At 38.7% G+C, this 12,195-nt stretch overlaps 1 protein-coding gene across 1 annotated transcript in view; it reads left to right on the top strand.

Annotated features, from left to right (window-relative positions):
• Nucleotides 1-12,195, top strand: part of LOC149259078 (protein S-acyltransferase 24-like) — a 234,661-nt gene that overhangs the window by 45,552 nt on the left and 176,914 nt on the right. Inside the window, exons 6-7 of the mRNA XM_089417297.1 lie at nt 11,293-11,431; nt 11,556-11,655. Of these exons, the coding sequence (XP_089273423.1) occupies nt 11,293-11,431; nt 11,556-11,655 (239 nt within the window). The remainder of the gene's footprint in view (nt 1-11,292; nt 11,432-11,555; nt 11,656-12,195) is intronic.

The following is a 12,195-nucleotide window of genomic DNA, read 5'->3' as shown; positions in this document are numbered from 1 at the left end:
GATTCATCACTGTCTGAATCATTGGTTGCTTCACAGTTATACAGATTCTTGGTCTCTTTTCTTTTAGCACACCTATGTTTAGGGTCCCACTTTTTGCCACGACGTTTGCACTTGCCCTCTTTCATCCTTTGCATTTCCACGTTAGATTTTTCGCCTTCACAAAGATGTGGTGGAACATATTTTGTGTTATCCGTATTTGCAGACTGGGGAAATCTTCGTCTCAAAGATACATTTTTAGCCTTTGACCACAACATCTTTTCAAATTTCTTTTCAGCGGCTTTTGCTTTTTGTCTTGCTACTTCTATTGACGTATTGTCATGAAGCTCAAGTTCTGCTCGTAGATGGGTTTTAAGTCCGGAGGTGTACGATTGGATTAGACAAGTTTTTGATAACCCAAGTATTCATGTTGCTAAAGTCTCCCATTCTCGAGTGTATTCATCCAGATCTCCTTTTTGTCGTATTCTGGTGCGTGTTGAGAGGAGGAACTCTTCTTCCTTGACACCTTGGAACCTTTTAAAGAATGCGTCTATAAATTTCATCCAACTGATAGCAAGTGTCGTCTTCTTCCACCACATATACCAATTATATGCTTCGCCTTCCATTTTCATGGAAGCATGCATGATCTTTTCGTCATCATTGTCAATATCATAAATCTCGAAATATTCTTCTGCTTTATTGAGCCAAGCAATGCTGTCTTTTTCGTTACCTTCGAATTTGGGTGGCTTGATTTTTGCTCTTCGTTGATATGTCACTAATGGTGGAGCGAAAAAGGGGTATTGATTTGCAAACGACATATTGGTGAATGGATTCCAGAGCTGCTTATTTTGAAAGTTCATGTTACTATTTTCTTGATTAAGCATGAAAGATGTCTTCGGAGTTTCGGGTTTCTAATGTGCGTTTGATGATTTTGACAAATTTGGAGAATTGAGATGTTGAGTAGCCTCATTATTTTGGGGCATTTGATCAGGTGTAATCTTCAAGTTGGTACAAATACAACCCAACATCACCATCACTTGATCCACCTTAACTGAAAGGTTTACCTGATCTTTTTAAATTCATTCTTGTTCTCCTCGAGCTGAATCTTTATTCCATTTGTTTTGTCCTGCAGTGTCTCGATTTTGTCGCCTTGTTCGGTCACCTTAGCTTTAAGTTCTATCAATTTTCTATTGAAATCGGTCATCGACATTGATGCAACCATTGATCTGGTATGTGGCGGAGTATACTTATCCAGCCTTAATTTTTCTTAATTTTATATCTATATATATATATATATATTATTATTTTTTTAAATATTTCTTTAATATATATATTTTAATTTAATAATCTAATATATATATATATATATATGACTGAATTTATAATTGAATTATATAATATTTATATAAATATTAATTAAAGTTCAATTAAAATTTATATAGTCACTATATAATAAAATTATATATGGCATAAACTTTAAATTATACGATATAATTGAAAGTGGGTTGGTGGAGGGACACGATGGCACTTGAACGGATGATGGAAGGCGGAGAGTAAGAACGACGGGTTTGGCTGGAGTGGTGAATGGACAGAATGGTTCAGAGTTTATGGCAGCGAATGGATAACGGTGTTGGATGACACAATGGTGGACAGTCACGGGGGAATGTATGGACAATGGAAACATGCAACGTAGATGGATTGGTAATGGGGAAGGCACAACACAATCGGACAATAGGGAAAACGGGGACATTCGACGAGTAAGACTGAAAAACGACGGACAGTTGATTGACCAGTGATGGAGACGATGGACACAAGCAGGGAAAGAGACGACGAAAACAAGAAAAATGGTGGGGTCACAAAAGAACAGAGAGTATACAGGTTAGCAGCGGAACAACAAGGACAACGAACAAGTGTGAATGCAGGTCAAGGGTCGTTGGCTCTGATACAAAATGGCGCACAAAACCCAGACTAACAGAAAAATGATTGATATATTTATTGTTAATGAATAAATGTTTTACAATTGTGGTAGGCCCCTGTCTTTATACTGCCTCGGTTGCCTCTTGGTGAATGGGCATGGTCTGTGATCATGCCCTTTTGCCTAATTTAACTAATCATTACAATTATTAATTAATTTTACATAACAACCATCTTGTAAGCATCAACATTATGATCAACCAACATTGTCTCTGAGGCCTAATTAGACAAGCTCTTACTTCATTCAAGAACATTATGCTGGGAGGCTTTACGTGTGATACCGCACTACCTCTACAAGGCACATACCCCATCTGGATGTTTACATGGTAAGTCCTTTTAGGACTATTCTTATCTTGGATTCCTGGCCCTGAATCCTCAAAGAATATCGGTCCACTTCGCCACTCATATCTTGGATACCTATCATATCCTCAAAAATTGTCTATTCATGAGATTACTTCCTATCTTGGATTCCCAATCCTCAAGGAGTACCAGTCTTAGATGCTTATCCAATCCTCCAAACACCATTCTTTCCTTATGGCCTTCACTAAGACTTACCGCTATTACATTGGACAAGTGCATGACACATAGGGATAAGAACTATCCACCATCACTCCCTCGCAAATAGCGAGGATGCCCTGCTCCTATTCAAGGAGACTTCTTTTACCCCCTCTCAAATCTAGAGGAGATTCCAGACATCCACAAGTTATCTTAGTTGTCTAGCAATTAATTTGTCAAGGCTTGCATGGCTCCCTCTTTCCTCTGCATCTCGAGCATGCTTTCGTTCTTGGTACCACAGGTCACGAAGCCATCTTCATGACAGGTTCCAGGTCATCCATCTTACACATCACTTTCATCTTGTCTTCATTCATGAAGGCATTCTTCAAGTTGATCATAGTCTCCTTACGAAAGTGATCTTCCTTCTCGTAGTATGAACTTTGACCTTTAGGTTATCTTCTTGCATTGCTACCTTCTAATCCCAAGATGAGCACATCTTGATCTTCATAGTTGCCAGACATCATATTCTTCAAGTATTCCATCCATACAGTTGAACTTGCCTCAAATGTTATCATGAATACCTGCAACATTCTTCCAGGTAGCAAAACAATATGTTAACCAGATAACCAATAATAGATATTAACAAGAAACTTACCTTACTATGATGACCTTCTCAACAAGGCATCAACATCCTCATGGTCCATCTCCACGCGAGTCTACATTTATGCATTAGAGTGCCCAAGGATCCAACTTGATTACCAAGTTACCATTCTTTTCCAGAGATCATGTTAGATGTTCAACATATAAATTCTAATGAGAAGGTCTTCAACATTCCATCTTTCAAGAGTACGTCAATTACATCTTCCTAGGCATCGTAATGACTAACTTTTCTTACAGGATTTATATGAGTCCTACCCAAAAGTTCATTTTAACTATGCATCCTTATGCTTTCATATAATCATCTAGATATTCGACTTTAAATGAATTAGCATCACATATTTAAAGAGAAATAGATCTCTTTCCTTATGACACTGCAACTTGACCAACTGCAATCCATCACCCTTTCAAAAGAATTGCCATGGTGCTTCTTCCAAGAACCTCCAAGGTGAGAGTTCTTATAGGATCTTGATCCATCTTAGCAAATTGACTATTTCCAACATAATGTTAGACAATAAGAGGATGAACCTTATGCAGAGTAATCTCAAAATTTAAAAGATTAGATGATTCTTATAAAGCAATCCAATGAAGTAGACTCTAAATATGCTACTATCACATGATGCCATATTAAATCAAGAAAATATAGTGATACATGCTCACTCCTCTTGTTAGCATTAGATTCTTTAGGGTCCTTATAGTTCCCTCCTTCCGTCATGCTTACCAAAGTAGAAGATTTGCTTTGCTTAGCCATCCTTCTCATTTTGCTTCCTTTATTATGCACATGCAAAAATTCATCAAGTAGAATTGAGCAAAAATACAATAGCTTGATGTCAAATTATCGATCTGGGGTTTCCATGGAATCTTAGAGGATGAATTCTTAGGGTTTTCAAGCACAAACCCTAATCAACTCTTAGGGACATGATGTCTTACCCAAATTATCATCCATGTCCATCCACATTAGGTTTTACCATATATACCTTAGACTACCTACAAACCCTAGAGATAAGGAGTTATGGTTTCTATGAGGGAACAAGCATAATAGGGTTAGGGTTTCCATGCAACCAAGGTTTCCAAATACCATCTAGGATTTACAATCCCTAAATACCAATATCCTTCAATAAGATGAAGAGTATAAACTCTAAAAATCAACCATGTCACAAAACCCTAAAACAATTCATGTTAGACCTTTTATGCACGTACCTCTTGACTACATACTTTAGTCACCTGGAAGCTGCTGCAAGGCCTTCTCCTTGATTTGATTGACCAAGGTATTTTCATTGCTGCTGTCATGATCTTCTTACTGTTTTCAAGAGGGAAAACTTCAAAGATGACAAAGCCAAATTCTGCCTTCCAATGATCATTGAGAGTGCCAAACAAGAATATTCTTTCTTCTCATGATAACTAACAAGTGTTTCTCTTGAATAAGTGGCTGCTGTCATCCTTTCAAATCTGGTATCTGTACTAACCTCAAAAGTTCAACAAAAGTCCCCTTCAAAAATAGATTTTTTTGGTACCTATCTCAGATTTTTGAGAAACTTGTTAGAACAACCTTCCAAACTCCTTTCACAAAGTTTACATTCTTCCAATCTTGGATCTGATCGTAAGAATGTAGGGTTTTTGGACTTCTTTAATTCGAATTGATAGTCCTTGACAAAACCATCCCAAATTTCCTCCATACTACTGTGTCGACCCTTTATCCAATGTGGCCAATACTCAATTATTTATTTGAGCTTCCGACCATCCAAAATAGGGATTTCAGCCATTCATAAAATGCTACAGGACTATGATAAGGACGCCTCAGGAGTACTACTTGACCTTGACAAATTTTCGGTCTTCTAGCACAAGATTGCAACCTAGATCCTCTTACTGGGTATTCGCCTTGTTGGATAGAATGATTAACCTTTTCTTTGAATGTACAACACCTAGACTTGGTGCTCGTTTACCTTGGATTTGGCTTAGAAGTCACTTTTCTATCCACCACATGTCTGAACTTAAGAATGTGGTTGCTTCTATACATCCAACAAAACCTCTTTTCCTTCACACATCACCTCGTCTTTTCCATTGCTGAACTCGGCCTACTATTATGTAATTTTTCCAGGTGTAGAAGTCCTACAACCAACCTTTTTGTGACTTGATCATAAATTTTCATCCTTGAGATCACCTTATGGAACAAAGATAAGTATGGGTTAATAATTCGGTCCCGAGAGACTTCTTTCATTCGAGATTTCGAGTCACAATTTTTTTTGGCATACATTCCAGCTGAAGGTTTCATAAAACTCGACTGCTCTTCCTCTTTTACTTGAGCCAAACCAGAATCAAATCATAGACACGTCCTTCCTTCAACTTCTACTCGACCTCTTGAGGTATACTAAGATATATAGTTCATTCTTTTTGGCTTTTTCGAAGCAATCTAGAGATCTTCCAGTTGCTAAGATTTTTTGACCTCACTCTGATACCATGTTCGAAAATCAATGATTACTAATGAAAGAACATAACTGATAGATGCAGAAGACAAGCGAAGACAAGAGAACACAAAGATATGGCTCAAGCTGGGGAAAAACCCCAGGATGGAGAAAACCCTTGAACAATTCTTCTTATTATTCTAATCAAATGTTCAGCAGAGATAGAGAGTACAATAAGGAGTCAAGATCGACTTGCCAATATCACTATCCAAATACTAATGAGATAACCCAGTCAAATCTGCACTTCAATCTTTGGCACTAACTAGAGATCAATGATGGTCAAAGAAGCTGCAAAATTGAGTTCAAAAAGGAACCCGATCTTGGATCAATAAATGTGTCCTTCTAAGCTGAAGATAAAACACCCAAAACAGTTTGAATCTAGGCAAAATTACAGTTTTGGTTAGGGCACATGTCAACCCTAAGTAGCAAACCCATGAGAACATGCTCAAAATACTTCACTCTTTCTTGCTATAGGTGTGGTCCTGGCTAGGCTAACATTTAGGCTTCATATCCTTCATTTAACATATGTTCAACCGCTGTAATCTTCATAAAGGAATTGCGGCTTGCAAGAGAAATGTATGCAACCCAGAATAGCCCTTAAACACATATTACTTAAGCCCAAACTTCCTTTAAACAATCTCCGCCTTTTGCCTGAGGAACTCGGCTCATGAAGAAGGCTAAACAAATCAAAAACTTGCCCTTGATACCTTCGCTAGAGATCTTCCGCTTCTGTGGCCCAATTCAGAGAGAATAAAGAGAAATGGATGTGTCAAAATGAGGGTGAAGGCACCTCTATTTATACAATTCGATGGGGGTCAAGAGACATGTTTGTTGGGCTTAATGAACCAACATAGAGGAGATGCCGACCATTATAATTTGCATGTGAGAAAATAATAATTCAAAATCACACTTCCACTTGTCTAAATGGGATGATCTTTATATCGATTTTGGTCCTCTTGAAAAGAGGAATTAAATGCAATCATCATCTCCACCAAATGAGCTATCTCCAAGGCAGAATTTGGCCCTAGTTTTCAATTTTAATAGGGTCATTCAAAAACTTTCTGTGTCTGCATAAATTGCCAAGGTCCATGATTAGTGTGGATGATTGTCTCCTTCCCAAGAATATAATGCTTCCATTGTCAATAGGTTTGCATGATGGAGTACATCTCCTTATCATGGGTGGGGTATCTTTAGATAGTATAAGAGAGTGTTTCATTGTGATAGGGCAACAAATGTCCTCGCTGAGTGAGGACTGCACCAATAACATAGTTAGAGGCAACTGTCTCATTCTCAAATGGCTGTTATAGGTTTGGTAGGGTGAGGACTGGTGCAGAGCAAAGGTGTGTTTTAGATCCTCGAATGAATTTTGTTGTGACTTAGAGCAAAAAACTTTGGCTTTGCTCCTCCCTTGGTCACTTGACTCAGAGGCCAAGTGATATAAGAGAACCACAACATGAATCTTCTATAGAAGTTAGCAAGGCCCAAGAAACTACGAAGATCTGATAGAGTTGTTGGAGTTGGCCAATTCTTAATGATTTGGATCTTGGTTGGGTCCACTTGTACCCCATGCTCATCCACAATGTAGCCCAAGTATTGAATCCTCTGCATGCCAAGTGAACATTTGCCTAAATTAGCATACAACTTGCATTGTCGTAGGGTGCTTAAGAATTGTTGAATGTGTTGCAAATGTTCCTCCCAGGTTCTACTAAAGATGAGGATGTCATCCAAATATACAACCACAAAAGAATTTGTGAAGCCCCAAGATATCATCCATCATCCTCATGAATATTGCTAGAGCCTTAGTCAAGCTAAAGGGCATGACCAACCACTCGAAAATGCCTTCTTTAGGTTTGAATGTTGTCTTCGACACATTAGTATGTTGAATTAGAACCTCAAATCAATCTTACTAAAGAACTTGGCACCCTTAAGCTGGTCAAAAAGATCTTCAATCTTCAGGATTAGGTATCTATTCTTGATAGTGATTTTGTTAAGGGTTCAATAATCAAAACATAGTCTCCATGTCCCATCCTCCTTCTGCACCAATACAATTGGACTCCCATAAGATGAAGAGTTTGGTTGAATGTGGCCCTTTTGGATGAGCTCATGAATTTGGCGTTTTATTTCCTCATTCTCCAAGAGAGAGAGTATATATATTGGGTCATTAGGTTAAGGAATACCAAGTATCAAGTCAATTGAGTGTTTGACTTTGTAGTGTAGAAGCACCCCCACTAGTGGAGCAAATATATCTCTATATGTCTCTACAATCTTGTCTACTTGCTTCTGTTGTGTAGAGATGCCTCGTGCAGAGGTTATGGTGGTCGCAGTGACCTTCCTTTCACCTTCTGACCAAACCATGAAGAGAACAAACTTTGCAATATGAGAGATTACCTTTTGGCACTGTTTTGTTGAGATCAATGAAATTGCAATAGTTGGAACTTGGGACTACCTTTGGTATCTTGTAGGGCTGACCTTTGAGAGTAAAAATGACACTATGAGGATGAGACTCATAAACAACATGACGTTTCCACATATAATGTTGTCCTGAAATAACATCTCAAACTTCAAGTGGGGAACATCACATAGTGTCTCATCTTTGAAGGGCTTGATGTTATAGGATAGGCAACACTGCTAGCTGACACAAATTTCTCGTTCATGGCTCAATCAACCAATGGTGTAAGGTTTTGGGGGTGTGGCACTATTGACAACTTCAATTTCTTGATGACATTGACTGATATCATGTTCTTTTGGCTTCCGCTATCAACGATGAAATGGAGTGGGGTCCCCTTCACCCACATCTATGAGTGGAAGAGGTGCTCCCCCTCTTCAAGCTCCTCTGGCTTGTTTGGTTTGATCTCTGTGGTTGCGATGGTACCATTGGGTTTTGCATTGATGATCTACTTTCCTTTATCTTGTTCTAAATCAGAATTAGAGCTAGATGTATTTTCTTTCCTTTCAACTCCACTAAAAATGATTGTTTCGAGCGACATTCATTAGTGTTGCGCTAGGGGTTTTTGTAGAACTCACACCACTTTCTAGTGTCCTTTTTTGACTTCCCATCACCCTTCTTTTGCCTATGACTTGGGTTGGTTGTCTTGAGGTTGACTCTCCTGCTCTTTGAGTTAGGTTTTCCTTTTCCAGGCTTTTGTTGTAGTGGATTTGAAGGCATGAACTCTCGCTTATTTTGCTGCTTCAATTTCTGCTCGATTTCGATAACAGATCGATAAGTGGCTCCCAGTGAGGAGATGTCTTGGTAATACATCTTCATTCAGATCTACCTACATAGGCCATTGCGGTACTTTAAGACTAGGTGTCGCTCAGAGTCTTTGATACCCAACTTTGAGCGCAAGGTATTGGAATTATTGCAGTACTCTAGCATTGTCTGACCTCTCTCTTGTCGCAAAGTTCGTCTCGTGTATTGGCATCATAGTTCCTTACAAAGTAGAATTCCTCCTTAAGGGCATAAACAAAGGTGGCCCAAGTTGGTCCTACATTGAACATTGCAGACTCATCTTTGTTGTGTTTCTCCTAGTAACCTTCCCACCAATGTTTGACATGGGGAACGACTTTCATTAGTGTGAAGGTAATCTTCTCATTGTTAGAAATTTTTTGGACAAAGTAATAGCTCTCTAACAATAACCATTTCTCCAAGGCATTTGCAACTATTTGGCCTTCAAACTAGGGGATATCAAAGTTAACTTGTACCTTGAAGGGTATTGTGCCTTCAAAATTGCCGCTTGTTGAAGTTGCCTTGGCTATTGTTGCCAGTTGTCGAAGGATTTAGGTGAAATTGCCCATCATCACATTCCTCTTGCACGAGTGTTTCCTCAAGCAACAACTTGATAGAATCTCCTGCTCTGTCATCTCTCTTTTCTTTTGCCATGGTAGGCTGCTTGGGTTTGCGAGAGCAATTGTTCCCAAGTGAAACTAGCTTGAGATTCAACTCTTTATACCTTGACCTCGTCTGGGATAGCACTAGAAACAACAAGGAGCAGATTGCTCTGGTACCACTAATCTGGGTCATGCAAGGAATGAAATGATGAAATGCAAGAAAATAAATGGAACACACATAGATAAATGTAGTAGGTATTACAATAATGTGGTGAATACCCAACTTCTATTAATAAATGAAATACATAATAGTGTAGAACACAGAGTGAATAGAATGGTGGTAGCTATCTTCGTACAAAAAGATATGGTGACTACACACATTTGTAAAAGCTATTACAAGAGGCTGAGAGAATGGCCTTTTAACATAAAGAAAGAATCGTAGAGGTCCAAAAACCTAACCCTAGAAGATGAAACACCAAAAGGTTTGCTGGCCCTGATGGGGTTAGTTGGTACATTAGCTTCTTAGGGTCATAACTTTTGCATATGATCTTTGTCTAGCATGCTCGATAGCTTGTTAGAAGGGTCTAGTCGAGAATTACACATTTTGTTTGGGGCCCAAGCTTTAGCCTATGGCTATCGCCTAGGCCCCTGCCACGTCAAGAAAACGTCGTATAGGGCCTCAAAATGCCCCCGAAAGTTCAAGACCTAAGAAACTGTAGAGAAAATGTCAAGATGGAGGACTGTGGTTTGAGCCAATGGAGTAGGTGGATGGCCACTGATATCCACCTGGATCTGTCCTCCCCCCTTGGGAAGCAATGGTCTTCATTGCGTTGAGTGTTCAGGACCTGAAAAACTGTAGAAAAACTGCCAAGATGGAGGATTGTTCTTTGAGCTAGTGGAGTAGGTGGATGGCCATTAATATCCACTTGGATCAGTCAGGAAGCAATGATCTTCATTGCATTGATTTCCCCCATCAGATTGGGGGAACTTTTGCTGAATTTGGCTCATGGTGAGCCACTTGCCTTGGTGAAGAAGCTGCTCTGCTTTCACAAGCCAGTAAAGTTGTACTTGTTGCTGGTGGGTATCCTTTGTCTTGGTGTCCAAGATTTGATCCACTGTAGCTTGTTCAGTGCAGTTAGGATTGAATTCTGTAAGGGCTAATTGCTCGTCTACATCCGAGGTGTCCAATAGAGGTAGAAAATATTGTCAAAGCAGCTCCATGTTAAACGCTGGGTGCAAGCCAAGGAAAGGGGGAACTAGTCTGGATATATTTCTGAATTGGAGGTGTGGGAGGATCTGGTTGAGAAATATATCTGGCTTGCTGGAAATGCCAAACCAGTGGATCATACAGAAAGGCATTTTAGCTAGAAAAGGGAATAATTAAAATATAAAAAGGCAAAATGTTGAGCTTTCAAACCCAGATTTTTTCTATAAAGCAGTCCCTCCTCCCATCCTAAAACACACGAGTCTTATTTTTCATAGCAGTTTGCATTTCTAAGTTTGTGAGTGAAATATATTGGAGATATGAATTTTCTAGTTTCTAGTTCATGGTTCTTTTTGCTTTTCCCTATATCCAGATCATGACTACTCAAAAATTCCATGGGATTTGTACCCATATTGATTTCCATGAAAGTTAGAAATGTTATTGTTAGATTTCGAATGATCAAGTGGGTTCCCAAAAATGTTTCTTGCTTTGGGTGATGAATTACATTACAGTTTATCATAGTATTTAAGTTAACATTATATAGTGAAGGATGTTCAGGACTTTAATCATCATGGATCTGAGATATCTTGATTCCTTACTTAGAATTGCATTCTATATATGTTATTAAATAGGTTCCTCAACGTGGTTCATTTGGAGATATCTTACTATCTTCTGTGTTATTTTGTTTGCCTTCAGTCAAATGCTCGGAAGATGTTCAATAAGCGGTGGGATGAAAACAGTTTTTTGGGAAAGATTGCAAATCTAGGATATGCACCCATCCTTTTGTTTGTTATGACTGCCCTTACTATCACTTTCATCAATTATGTGATGACATGTAGGTTTCCAGCATTTTAGAATTAGTTTTTCAAAGAACAAATGTTAACATGCACAATTTTGCAGTGCATTATGAACTGTTGAGGGCAGGACTAATTCTGTATCTTTTAAACTTGTTTCCCCAGCATCAACATTTTTAAAAGTGACAGCCGTTGTTGGGCTATGGGGATGGACTGCTGTTTTTATTTCAACAGGTGGCATTATTATGTTCTGCAGATGCAGCAGGTAATTTTCTAAAAGTTTATACCTTATCATTTAAAATATATTATTTTCTCATGTTGAGACATTTTTTAAAATTTTTTTTTCCTAGGAAAGAAATCGGCCTCCCTCTCAGTCTGAGGGCTAGAGTGAGGTTGCTGGTACCAAGCCAGCCCGCAAGTATACTTACTTCAAGAATTCACAAGGCTTGGAGCCAATACAACAATATTTATAGACATGGAGCCATTATTGGCTTCAACCATATTCATAGGCACGAAACCATTACAACAATATTTATCAAGGCATTATAGCTCATCATGTCACTAGTTGGGGTTTGAACTTGGGTGGGGAAGATAATAGCCATCTGCCCAACCACCCGAGATAACCCCAGTTGACTCATATTGAAACATGTTGTTCAACATTGCTAACAATTTATTTGTTGAATGTCAAAGCAAGAGCAGAGTATAGTTAGGGTGAGTGGCCATTTAACTATAGATTTATATTTCTGATCTTACATCCTAAGAAATAATTGGTACTCAATGATAAACATTCGCAGTGGAGAAATGT

The sequence above is a fragment of the Pinus tabuliformis genome, chromosome 6 (genome assembly GCF_031772625.1).
Source record: "Pinus tabuliformis cultivar Carrire ecotype Pingquan chromosome 6, CPIR1, whole genome shotgun sequence".
Classification (NCBI taxonomy): Eukaryota; Viridiplantae; Streptophyta; class Pinopsida; order Pinales; family Pinaceae; genus Pinus; species Pinus tabuliformis.
The sequence above is the reverse complement of the archived record's forward strand: the minus strand, read 5'-3'. Positions and strand labels throughout refer to the sequence as shown.